At 44.8% G+C, this 14,129-nt stretch overlaps 1 protein-coding gene across 1 annotated transcript in view; it reads left to right on the forward strand.

Moving 5' to 3' along the window:
• Positions 1–14,129, forward strand: part of nsmce2 (NSE2 (MMS21) homolog, SMC5-SMC6 complex SUMO ligase) — a 127,358-nt gene that overhangs the window by 15,292 nt on the left and 97,937 nt on the right. Inside the window, exon 3 of the mRNA XM_031903509.1 lies at positions 5,955–6,061. Coding sequence (XP_031759369.1) covers positions 5,955–6,061 — 107 coding nt within the window. The remainder of the gene's footprint in view (positions 1–5,954; positions 6,062–14,129) is intronic.

The raw sequence follows: 14,129 nt of genomic DNA on the forward strand, positions 1-14,129 counted from the left end.
CTAAACGGTTAGTGGCAGATTGTACGATCTTTCGTGCGACCGATGGTCGCACGAAAGATCTACAGTCGCCACGTGTGTGGCCACCTTTATCCAGAAAACTCCAAATTCGGAAAGCTCATCTCCCATAGACTCCATTTTAATCAAATAATTCAGAACTGATTTCCTTTTTCTCTGTAGTAATAAGACAGAACCTTGTAACTGATCACAATTAAGATATTAATAATCCTTATTGGATGCAAAACAATTCTATTGCATTTAATTAATGTTTTATTGATTTTTTAGTAGACTTAAGGTATGGAGATCCAAATTACGGAAAGACCCCTTATCCGGAATACCCTTGGTCCCGAGCATTCTGGATAACGGATCCTATACCTGTACTTCATTTGTGCAAATAACAAACCCGGGCCCTGTCACAGCTAAAGAAGCACCCGAGAGCCCCAAATTCTAGCTGTAAAGCGTCTTGTGAAATGGCTGCAGAATATTGCACATGATCCCAAATTTCTTGCAAATGTTTCGTTTTTCTGTAACACGGTGACTTTTCAGTAGCAGAAGCAGCAATTTCCATTGGAAACCGACCCACGCACAATCACAGCTTTCTCTCTTCCCTTCTACAGTTGTGCAACTCCCGGGCCTTTGTTAAACATAAATAACCTCCTTGCTGTAAGAGAGGGAACCCCCAGAGCCATTGAAAGGAAATTAGCCCCCCTCTTCTATATAAGCCCAGTTAAAATATGTGTTGAAATTGTGCCCTACTGAGTGTAAAAATACAAATATTGGTTGAGCACATCGAATTGTTACATTAGTTCCCTGCTACCCTGTATGGTTCCGCTCTGTATGATTTACAGAACTGTTTATTTAGAATAACTAACTGTTTGAATGCCAGGGGCACTTATTATTACCAGTAAACTGGGAATGCACTGAATCCAGGATTCAGCCCTTTTCAGCAGGATCAGAAAGATTTGGGGTTCGGCTGAAAGCTCATGGTGGAACCTGGAAAATCTATGGCAGTGTTGAACACACTGTGGGGACATTGGGGAAAAGAAGTGATAATGTAATTGGGAAAAGGGCTTAGAGGGGTTTCATTCCACCTTTAGAGGGGTTCTTCACCTTGAAATAACTTTTAGTATGATGTAGACATCGATATGCTGTGGCAATTTGCAATTGGTTTTTATTTTTTGTGGTTTTTCTGGTATTTAGCTTTAAGTTTAGCAGCTCTCCAGTTTGGAATTTCAGCAGCTGGTTGCTAGGGATCTTGCTTACCTTAGCGACCAGGTAGCGGTGTGAAAGAGAGACTGGAATATGAATAGAAGAGGGACTAAATTAAAAGATAAGGAATAAAAAGTAACAATAAAAATAAAATTGTAGCCCCATAGAAGGCTGCACAGCTGAATGCTCATAAAATGGTTTGTGTCCCATGTTAATGAAGATTAACCTAATCTCCAGTCTGTAGGAAAAATGAAAGCAATAATATGCCTGCGTGTGTGCGGCGGTTCTAGTTCAGCCACACGTACAAGCGGGATTGTGCAGGAGGAATGCAGTACATGCGTAAGGCTGGGTTATATATCACTAAATAGAGGCCTGGCTGGATTCTCTGGTTCTTCTCTCTCTGCAGTTGAACTGACCTGCCTGCTGCTGCACCTGCAATCCTAATTTCTCTTTTATTTCTGTAGCAACAAACACTGGCAAAACCCACAGCAGCTGAATAGACAATGTGAACAATGCATACAAGGGGAAAGTCTTCTAAATTTCCCAAAAATGGGCAGTGTATTTGTTCTTTGGAGCTCGGGCGGATAACCCCTGTCTATTGGTACCTACCTAATGGGCAAACTTTGCCTGCTGGCTTGGCCTGTCCTCACACCCATATCAAGATTTTAAAGAGGGGTTTTTTTTTTTGCTTAGGTCCTCTCCTATAGATATATCAGTCTCTCATTCAAACCAGCGTCTGGTTGCTAAGGTCATTTGGACCCTAGCAACCAGATAATTGCTGAAATTCCAAAGTGGAGAGTTGCTGAACAAAAAATGAAATGATTACAAAAACACAAATAATAAAAAGTGAAGACCAATTGCAAATTGTCTCAGAGTCTTACTCTCTACAGCATACTAAAGCTAGGATCAGATAAAAAGGGAGTTTTAACCTTAAAAAAGCAAGTTGCAGGTAAAACCCAGTCTGTATAAAATGCATAATAATTAAAGTGAGTGTAGGACTGGCCAGACCGGGGGTGAGTGAGTGTAGGACAGTCCAGACCGGGGGTGAGTGAGTGTAGGACAGGCCAGACCGGGGGTGAGTGAGTGTAGGACAGGCCAGACCGGGGGTGAGTGAGTGTAGGACAGTCCAGACCGGGGGTGAGTGAGTGTAGGACTGGCCAGACCGAGGGTGAGTGAGTGTAGGACAGGCCAGACCGGGGGTGAGTGAGTGTAGCACAGGCCAGACCGGGGGTGAGTGAGTGTAGGACAGGCCAGACCGGGGGTGAGTGAGTGTAGGACAGGCCAGACCGGGGGTGAGTGAGTGTAGGACAGGCCAGAACGGGGGTGAGTGAGTGTAGGACAGGCCAGACCGGGGGGGAGTGAGTGTAGGACAGGCCAGACCGGGGGTGAGTGAGTGTAGGACAGGCCAGACCGGGGGTGATTGAGTGTAGGACTGGCCAGACCGGGGGTGAGTGAGTGTAGGACAGGCCAGACCGGGGATGAGTGAGTGTAGGACTGGCCAGACCGGGGGTGAGTGTAGGACAGGCCAGACCGGGGGTGAGTGAGTGTAGGACTGGCCAGACCGGGGGTGAGTGAGTGTAGGACAGGCCAGACCGGGGGTGAGTGAGTGTAGGACTGGCCAGACCGGGGGGTGAGTGAGTGTAGGACAGGCCAGACCAGGGGTGAGTGAGTGTAGGACAGGCCAGACCGGGGGTGAGTGAGTGTAGGACAGGCCAGACCGGGGGTGAGTGAGTGTAGGACAGGCCAGACCGGGGGTGAGTGAGTGTAGGACTGGCCAGACCGGGGGTGAGTGTAGGACAGGCCAGACCGGGGGTGAGTGTAGGACAGGCCAGACTGGGGGTGAGTGAGTGTAGGACAGGCCAGACCGGGGGTGAGTGAGTGTAGGACAGGCCAGACCGGGGGTGAGTGAGTGTAGGACAGGCCAGACCGGGGGTGAGTGAGTGTAGGACAGGCCAGGCCAGGGGTGAGTGAGTGTAGGACAGGCCAGACTGGGGGTGAGTGCGTGTAGGACAGGCCAGACCGGGGGTGAGTGAGTGTAGGACAGGCCAGACCGTGGGTGACTTTGATGCAGTTGCCCAACTTGAATACATTGCAATATACTGTATATACATAACAATTGCCATTTTGAGGAAGACATTTTTTTGTAGCGTTATGGACAAAATGCCCTTAATATATTGACACAGCTAAGTGTCTGTTTATGGGGGCACACCCTCATTGCATCCCCTGCTTTATCATTTATATAATGTTTAGGGTGAGCACAACTTTCCCTTTAGCTAACACTTCCACGAAGCCATGTGATTTGATTTTTATTTTCCTGTTTGCCAATGAAACAAGCGGATGCAGTTACATAACCCAGAGCTACTCCTGATGCCAGCGGCAGAATGCACTTTGCCTCATGTTTTTAAAAATAAAGACGTGGAGCATAAAATCAGAGCCCCGTGATGCACTTGAATATTCGCAGGCGGCACATTGAGCCTCTCCGGCGTCCTCACTTCACCTCCCTCGCTTCCTCTGCTGCCGCCGTGAGATCTGCTGACTCACATTTGATTTTATAATCCCGGCGTTTATAGGCGGGACAATTAATGCCTCCGTGCTCTCCCTGGCCAGCATGGAAGCCGGCTCTCTCTGCCCATTAATGATACCTTCAGCCATGAGTCAGGCTATAAAAGTGATTGTCTAATTAGCAGGTGTCAGGAGCGCTAACCTGAAAACAAACAAACACAATTAGAGAAGTCGCGTTCTAAACAAGAATTAGGGAAATAAAAAATGGCGCAATGGGCAACATTTTAAGGAACTCTGACCACACCAGCTATTTCTGTATCCATTTCATTCACAGAAATATCAAATAAAACCCATTTAACTCTTGTAATCCAGCCTGTAATAACTCCTGTAGTGTAACCTGTAATAGACACCCTGCTTATCTAAGCACAGGTATGTGACAAGTTCTCTCCTGCTGTGTGGCTTTTACCCTATAACAGGCCCCTGCTTCTTAAAATACAATGATGTTAAAGTTCCATCCTGCAGTGAGGCTGCATACTCTATACCAGTCCCCTGCCACTTAAAAGAAAACTATACCCCCAAATAATGTGGGTCTCTATAAATAAAAACAAGCTCATATGTAAAACCCGGCTTCATCTAAATAAACCATTTTCATAAAAATATACTTTTTTAGCAGTATGTGCCATTGGGTAATCTTAAGTACTAAGGGCCGCCCCCTGGGATCATAGGAGTCACAGTGCACACAAACAAGCCAAGGCACACATACATGCTAGGCCCCATCAGCCAATGAATGGGCAGAGTTCTGTCATTTGCTTCCACACTACTTCCTATTACAGTTACAGCTGCATCACTTCCTGTCAGCTGATCTCTGAGGGAGCACTCAGCCCATCACTAAATGGCGGCTCAAGGGAAAGGATGTAAAAGGGCAATATTTTCTGATATTACTGAATTACAGTTTGGGGAGATTCTTTAATAGGCCACTTAATATGATATAAACTGTCTGTTGGTTACGTATTCATTCTGGGGGTATAGTTTTCCTTTAAAATACAATGATGTTAAAATGATGTCAAAAGTTTAGGGATGCACCAAATCACTTTTTTGGATCTGGCCGAACCCTGAATCCTTTGTGAACGATTCAGCCAAATACTGAACAGAATCCTAATTTACTTCCCTGTTTATGTGCCAAAAGAATTCCGGTTCGGTTCTGCCAGAGGCATGGATTCGTCCAAATCCGAATCCTGCTGAAAAAGGCTGGATCCTGAAGCAAATTCTGGATTCGGTGGATCCCTACACAAGTTCCACCCTGGAACCATTCATAATACAATAACGCCATCACAAGGTCAGTCTGCACCCTTGCAACCCCTCACCAGTGACAATAAAAGGATATTAAAGTGACAATGCCTACTTCACCCTGTGATAAAGAAAAGCATAACAATTCATGGACAGAAACATTATTTTGTAAGAGATAAAGCGGTTGTTAAGGATCTAACCTAGAAACCAGCCCCCAGGCACAGCATCAAAGGATTCCAGAGCTCACTATAACCAAAAGGCTCACGCAATCTGATTTTTAGTTGGAAACCCATTAGTCACACAGGCTTGGCAGGCAGATACCATCATTACTCCGAGGCAGCACTGAGGTCAGAGTAACTTGCAATGGCTTTATATATTCTGGGGATACCGTATGTACTCGAGTACAAGCCGATCCGAATATAAGCCGAGGTACCTAATTTTACCTAAGAAAACTGGAAAAACTTATTGACTCCAGTATAAGCCTAGGGTGGGAAATGCAGCAGCTACTGCTAAGTTTTAACAATCAAAATAAATACCAATAAAATTACATTAATTGAGGTTCAGTGGGGTATATGTTTTTCATTATTTATTTTAAAGAAAAACAGTAAACTAGCTCTGTAAGCGGAGAAGAGGGTCAACAAAAACAATATGAGTACTAGCCCACGCTCATTGCACATTGGCAAACTGGCAGCAGACCCAGTCCCGGAGGAGATGTAAGTGGAAATAAGTATTGCTAGTGGGAGCCTAGGCCAGGGCACTGGAGGGTCTGGTTGCGGGGGGCTTAATTTGCACACAAAGGAGAGAGGGTGCTAGTCAGGAGGGACCCATGGCACCCAACTCGAGTATAAGCCCAGGGTGACTTTTTCAGCACATTTTGCGTACACCGAGTAGAGTTAAATGTGGGGCTGTATATATGAATGTTAGATATTTATTATAGTGACTTTTTTATGTTTTTACAGGCGAATCCACTGAGGTAGATGCCCTGGAATCAGCGATGCTGGAATATGCAGAGATGGAGAGAGATTTAAACCAGTACATACATGCAGTGGAAGAAACTGTGCAAAAGGTAAACCCCTGCCTTGTTAAAGCCATAAAGTAAGGATGCACTGAATCCACTATTTTAGGAATTGGCCGAAACTAGAATCCTTTGTGAAAGATTTGGCCAAATACCGAACCAAATCCAAACAGAGGGTTTTGTGCACAGTAAACATTTTTCAAAAAGTGACAAGAAGTCACGTGATTTTAAAGATTTGGTTCGGCCAGGCACGTGGATTCAACCATATTCAAATCCTCAAAAAAATTTGTTCCATTTTTCAAACAATGCAGCTTTGGGTGGGATATTTGGAAACAGTTACAATACATTTTCTAAGCCCTGAGATTCAGCAGTTGTATAACAGTAATGATCTAGGCCTATAAATTAACAGTAACAAAAAAAATGAAAGTATATAAAAGTAATTACTATATAATGTATCGTTACCCTGCACTGGTGCAACTGGTGTTGCCTCTAAAACCCGACTATAGTTTATATAACCAAAACTGCTGTGTAACCATGGGGGAAGCCATTCAAAGGAGAAAAGGCACAGGTTATGTAACCTGCACCTTCTCTCCAGCTTGAATGGCTGCCCCCGGCTCCACACAGCAGGGTATTTATATAAACTATAGTAGGGTTTCTGTAGCAAACACCCCAGCTGTACCAGTGCAGGAATGGCTGCCCCCAGGGCTACACAGCGGGATATTTATATAAACTATAGTAGGGTTTCTGTAGCAAACACCCCAGCTGTACCAGTGCAGGAATGGCTGCCCCCAGGGCTACACAGCGGGGTATTTATATAAACTATAGTAGGGTTTCTGTAGCAAACACCCCAGCTGTACCAGTGCAGGAATGGCTGCCCCCAGGGCTACACAGCGGGGTATTTATATAAACTATAGTAGGGTTTCTGTAGCAAACACCCCAGCTGTACCAGTGCAGGAATGGCTGCCCCTGGGGCTACACAGCGGGGTATTTATATAAACTATAGTAGGGTTTCTGTAGCAAACACCCCAGCTGTACCAGTGCAGGAATGGCTGCCCCGGGGCTACACAACAGGGTATTTTTATAAACTATAGTAGGGTTTCTGTAGCAAACACCCCAGCTGTACCAGTGCAGGAATGGCTGCCCCCGGGGCTACACAGCAGGGTATTTATATAAACTATAGTAGGGTTTCTGTAGCAAACACCCCAGCTGTACCAGTGCAAGAATGGCTGCCCCCGGGGCTACAAAACAGGGTATTTATATAAACTATAGTAGGGTTTCTGTAGCAAACACCCCAGCTGTACCAGTGCAGGAATGGCTGCCCCCGGGGCTACACAGCAGGGTATTTATATAAACTATAGTAGGGTTTCTGTAGCAAACACCCCAGCTGTACCAGTGCAAGAATGGCTGCCCCCAGGGCTACAAAACAGGGTATTTATATAAACTATAGTAGGGTTTCTGTAGCAAACACCCCAGCTGTACCAGTGCAGGAATGGCTGCCCCCGGGGCTACACAGCGGGGTATTTATATAAACTATAGTAGGGTTTCTGTAGCAAACACCCCAGCTGTACCAGTGCAGGAATGGCTGCCCCCGGGGCTACACAGCAGGGTATTTATATAAACTATAGTAGGGTTTCTGTAGCAAACACCCCAGCTGTACCAGTGCAAGAATGGCTGCCCCCGGGGCTACACAACAGGGTATTTATATAAACTATAGTAGGGTTTCTGTAGCAAACACCCCAGCTTTACCAGTCCAGGAATGTTCCTTTAAAGTGGTCCACAGCAGCTTTCCAACTTTTGAGTGTCGCTGGCCCTACACATGCTCAGTATGCTCTGGGCTGCTGTTGAGAGTCCAAGCAAAGATTGTGTTTCACTTGAATGTCCTAGAAGCTGATGTTACAGGGCTGATTCTAATATTCCGATCTGGAATTCACTGGCTTCTGAGCTGCCATGTAATATAAATCTCAACTAATTAACCTTGCTTTGAGCCTATAATACTCTATAAATGCTATATTGTGAGTCTGTCTAAGCTCAGGTGACAGACATTGGCACATATTCTTAGCTGGTTTGAAATCAGGACATTCACCTTTGTGTTCTTGGGCAACTGTTGTTACCCGGTGGGGTTGCTCTCATTAGCAGGGCCAAAACTGAAGAAAGAGTGGATAGGTCAAAGTACAGGGAAATATTGCAAGAGGACCTATTCTCTTGCTGCTAAATACCTTGGGTGAAAGTTCATGAAGGTATTAATTGACTCACCTGAATGATATATATATATATATATATATCTGCATATCTAAATGTCAGAGTGGTATGCCAAGCATTGTGACTTGTGTGTGAGTAGTCACATGACTCCTGGGGCAATTAGGCTCAGGGGCACATTATCACCTACCACATTCTATGACAGACGTGCCTGTTCTACACTACGTGACAGTGTATGTTGAAACACCTTATTAACATTGAGAAATATCCCCGGCTCGTGTGATAGGCCAATCTTGTTGCAAAAACAACCTGTAAAATTTCAGTTGCCCTTGAAACGAGCAGATCAAGCAACACAATAACATCTCCCGAGCGAAACATCAACAGGTTGCGCAAGAGAAAATGCAGGTTACAATGCCATCGCATAGAGCGAATTCTGGGAAATCCTTTGCCCTCTGGCACGCAGACACTCCTTTCTCAAATGAATGTAAACCACCCGTGGCCGACTCGCCAATACCCATTGTATCGCACAATGCTGGCCCAAGGGCTCAGCTCCCTGGCTTATTCTCACTGTTTGGATTATTGGAGATTTCCATGGTTAGTCTCATTTGCCTAATATTTAAACAGTAAATATGTTTCAAAGGCATCATAAATGTTTGTTTTTCCCTAAAGCTACATACACGGCACAAAGCTGAGTAACACGGGGCCAGGGTTTATCTATACGTAGGCCTTACCCATTATCCTTTATATGTTCCGCAGAGCTGTTACTTGGAATATAAACTATTCACACGAGTCTCCACCCTTGCAGTAGAGGCTTAAAGGGGTGGGTCAAATTTAGTACAGTGACTCGGGGGCAACATGTTGCTCCCCAACCCCTTGGGTGTTGCTCTCAGTGCCCCCAAACCAGGGAGTTATTTTTGAATTCCTGACTTGGGGGCAAGTTTTGGTTGAATAAAAACAAGATTTCCTACCAAATAAAGCCCCCTGTAAGCTGATAGGGTGCATAGAGGCCCCTAATAGCCAATCACAGCCCTTATTTGGCTCCTCCATGAACTTTTATGGTGCTTGTGTTGCTCTCCAAGGCTTTTTATATTTGACTGTGGCTCACAAGTAAGAAAGGTCGGGGATCCCTGTTTTAGTATGTTATAGAATGGCCTATTCTAATAGCTTTTCAATTGGTCTTCATTATTTATTTTTTTTTATAGTTTTTGAATTATTTGCCTACTTCTTCTAACTCTTTGCATCTTTCAAATGGGGGTCACTGACCTTGGCAGCCCAAAACTATTGCTTTTCGAGGCTACCGTTTCATTGTTATTGTTACTTTTTTGTTTTTTCTATTCAGGCCCTTTCCTATTCATATACCAGCCTTTTATTCAAACCACTTCTGGGTAATTTGGACCCTAGCAACCAGATAGCTGCTGAAACTCTAAACTGGAGTGCTGCTGAACAAAAAGCGAAATAAACAAAAAAACCACAAATAAAAAATAAATACCAATTGCAAATTGTCTCAGAATATTACTCTCTATATCATACTCAAAGTTAACCCCTTTAAGGTGGTCATTTATGGTCAGATTTCAGCTGCCGATAGACCGTTTTGGCAGCTTATCTGCCTCTGAATGGGAACCCCCGACGGGCCTACCCGACCAATATCTGGCCTAAAATGTTCCCATTAGATCGGGACCGCGTTGATGCGGTCCTCAGTCCGATTGGCCATATACTCTAGGGCCAAACGATCGAATTAGCCCCATATCACCCACTGCAGGTTAATCTGTCTGTTAATCTGTTAATCTGTCTGTATGGTTTTGGGGTGTGGGAGGAAACTCATGCAGGCACATAGAGAACCAACTCATTCCTTGCAGATAGTGCCCTGGCTGGAATCAAACCCAGGACCCCACTTTAGGCAGTAATGCTGAAAAACTGTATATACACTGTGTTAATTATGGTAAACGCTTCTGTGTTTCATTCATAATTTCACTGTGTATCTCAATAGAAATAATGAATAAGGACTCACAAATAATGAATTGCCTAAAGCAATGGTAGCATTGGGTACTTGGCACCAAGGTTGGCGCAGCCTTGCTTCCCACAGACCTGCCATTGTTGTATACAGAGCCCTTCCCTGGTGGGACTTGGTTTGTATGCGCTGCCTGTGGGTTTCACTCAGCTCTAACAGAGGGAATTCCTCTATGTGTTCAGTGACTAAACACTACCTCTTGCCTTTTAGGGGCCCAGTCTCCCACATACTTTAATTGGACTAACTGAGTCATAACTAGGTGGGGAAATAGGTTGTCAAATCAACAGGACTCTACAACCAGGGCCGTATTTATATATATATATATATATATATATATATATATATATATATATATATATATATATATATATATATATATATATAGGCCCCGCTGGCCTGTACCTAGGGCAGTGTTTTTACAGGGGCGGCCATCAGGTATGCTATAGAATTGAAAAATAAAAAACCACCCCATTCACCGCCAGAGGCTACCTGAGGTCTGGCAGGGCGAGAGGTGATTTTTTTGGCAGACATGATGTCACTTTTTCAACCGGGGGGGGCACAGGGCCTACATACAGTGCAGTCCACAACCTTTCAATAGTAAAACTGTTACATTTGTTTAAAGGACAACTAAAGCCAAAATAACTGGGGGTGCCAATTCACAAGTGTTGAGCCAAACCAAATCCAAAATCCTTAATGTCTTGGCTACTTTAATGCTCTGCATAACTGATAATTATAAGTTTTTGGCTTGTTTGGTTTGTTTATTTTTCTCAAAATCTGGTTCGATGTTGGCATGAATCTTTTGTGGAAGATTCAGTATTGTGCCCAATCCAAAAATGATGGGCCCCATACATGGGCAGATAAGCTGCCAAATTGGTCTTAAGGGGCCAAATCTGCCTATTAGTGTCCAGTTTAACATATTTTTGGCAGCCCCGTGCAAACAGAGGGATTTTCCATGTCTCTGTATATAAGGCGTAGCTGACCCAGGCAAAGCTGTGTTTGGCTTGCCTCTGCCAGCTCTTGCACCATCTTAGCAGCCGATTGCCTAATCTGGAAACTATAACTACACTGCAGGCCCAACAGAAACTGCATTTCCAATCTTTATTCTGTGCCCCCACCTTGGCCCCCACTTCAGTTATATAACTTAGGGGTGACTATTAGCAATTTGCTAAATTGTGCTGCAGTTTTAGTATTGTCTGTTGCAGAATGGCTGTGCTTTTTAGCCCAAACAGTGTACCTGGATCTGCAGGCCATGCATAGCACACACCTATCTTCTAATCTTTACATCTCTAAGAACACTGAAAAACACATTTTTATATATGAACTAAAGCCCATTTGCCAAACAATTTTACTTAAAATCTAAATATAGGGAAAGACCCAGAAGGTTGGTCTAAAACAGGGATCCCCAACCTTTCTTACTCATGAGCCACAGTCAAATGTAAAAAGACTTGGGGAGCAACACAAGCACCATAAAAGTTCATGGAGGAGCCAAATAAGGGCTGTGATTGGCTATTAGGGGCCTCTATGCCCCCTATCAGCTTACAGGGGGCTTTATTTGGTAGGAAATCTTGTTTTTGTGCAACCTAAACTTGCCCCCAAGTCAAGAATTAAAAATTAACTACCTGGTTTGGGGGCACTGAGAGCAACATCCAAGGGGTTGGTGAGCAACATTTTGCCCCTGAGCCACTGGTTGGGGATCACTGGTCTAAAAGAACACACACAGTCCCTTCCCAGAGGCTATTATTCCCCCACTGCTACTATAGGCACCATCTCTCCCTACTATACCTGCTATCCCACAACCCCAGTCCCTTCCCAGAGGCTATTATCCCACTGCTACTATAGGCACCATCTCTCCCTACTATACCTGCTATCCCACAGCCCCAGTCCCTTCCCAGAGGCTATTATCCCCCACTGCTACTATAGGCACCATCTCTCCCTACTATACCTGCTATCCCACAGCCCCAGTCCCTTCCCAGAGGCTATTATCCCACTGCTACTATAGGCACCATCTCTCCCTACTATACCTGCTATCCCACAGCCCCAGTCAATTCCCAGAGACTATTATCCCCCCACTGCTACTATAGGCACCATCTCTCCCTACTATACCTGCTATCCCACAGCCACAGTCCCTTCCCAGAGGCTATTATCCCCCCACTGCTACTATAGGCACCATCTCTCCCTACTATACCTGCTATCCCACAGCCCCAGTCCCTTCCCAGAGGCTATTATCCCCCCACTGCTACTATAGGCACCATCTCTCCCTACTATACCTGCTATCCCACAGCCCCAGTCCCTTCCCAGAGGCTATTATCCCCCCACTGCTACTATAGGCACCATCTCTCCCTACTATACCTGCTATCCCACAGCCCCAGTCCCTTCCCAGAGGCTATTATCCCCCCACTGCTACAATAGGCACCATCTCTCCCTACTATACCTGCTATCCCACAGCCCCAGTCCCTTCCCAGAGGCTATTATCCCCCCACTGCTACTATAGGCACCATCTCTCCCTACTATACCTGCTATCCCACAGCTCCAGTCCCTTCCCACAGGCTATTATCCCCCCACTGCTACTATAGGCACCATCTCTCCCTACTATACCTGCTATCCCACAGCCCCAGCCCCTTCCCAGAGGCTATTATCCCCCCACTGCTACTATAGGCACCATCTCTCCCTACAATACCTGCTACACCAAACTCTGCCTACACAGCAGAGCACAAACACTGCAGATATGCTAAACCTTAATGTCTGTAAAGTGTTTTTTGAATTCATCTGCACGATCATTTAAATTGTTTAGTTTTAGTTTGCAGAGTATTTGAGGTTTGTGGTCACGTCGCTCCCAGTTCAGTTCTAGTTTAGGTTTAGAGAAGCAGAATCTCAAGGTGCAATATCATCCCTTCCCACATGTTAGGCTCCCTTACAGATATTAGACAGCTGCATGGTATAATTTTTTGTGGACAGTTCTAAAGTAGCCCAGCATGAAGGTCTCCAGATGTGCTCCAAGCCAACTCCTCGAGCCCAACACACCCAGAGCAAGGAATTTAGGTGAAGCAAGAATGCCTGGGGTGATCATTAATAAAATATTTGCACTGGGTGCCTAAATCTGTGATCCTTTGGGGGTTTATTGCATGCCTAGGATTATTCCATGTATCCAAGAAACAGATGCAGAGACTCAAAAAAATGTTTATGCCGTGTAAATGAACCGACCGTGTTTCCAGTGTATCAGTATTTAGGACTTGTGTTCTTAAATTGCTCAATTTGTGACCTGAAACTCTATCTGCGTATTTTTATACTCCCACTTGGGTTTAAAGATTTGTAAAAAAGAAAATAGGAATAACAACTGCCCAACTGCACCGTACCATGCTTGTGATTGGGAGATTCATTGGTTGACATGGAGGTGATATACGCAGATAACTACACCACATATATATATGAACATGTAGAGAAAGTCCATAGTTGTACCCTCTCCGTCCATATGGTTCCTGAGCTGATCAGTTGGGTACCAAAAAGCATCAGCCAGTTAACTAACTTTTATGTACAACATAGTATTAAGGATGCACCAAATCCGGCATCCGGTTCGGGATTCTGGCTGAATCCAGCCTTTTTTTTTGAAGAATTCGGTTTTGGCTGAATCCACAGTCCCGGCCGAACCAAATCCCAATTAGCATAGATTAACATATGCTAATTAACAGTCGGAAGGGTTAAATGGTAGGGGGGATTTTCTGCGCGCACGCAGCAATTTTTAACCCTTACCGATCCTAATTAGCATATGCTAATTCGGTTTATGATTCGGCAGAATCCGTCAAGGTGGGTTCGGGGGGTTCAGTCGACCCCAAAAAGTGGGTTCGGTGCATCCCTACATAGTATAACTTTTTACTTACCGTATATACTAGAGTATAAGCAGAGTTTTTCAGCACCCAA

The sequence above is a fragment of the Xenopus tropicalis genome, chromosome 6 (assembly GCF_000004195.4).
Source record: "Xenopus tropicalis strain Nigerian chromosome 6, UCB_Xtro_10.0, whole genome shotgun sequence".
NCBI classification, from domain to species: Eukaryota; Metazoa; Chordata; class Amphibia; order Anura; family Pipidae; genus Xenopus; species Xenopus tropicalis.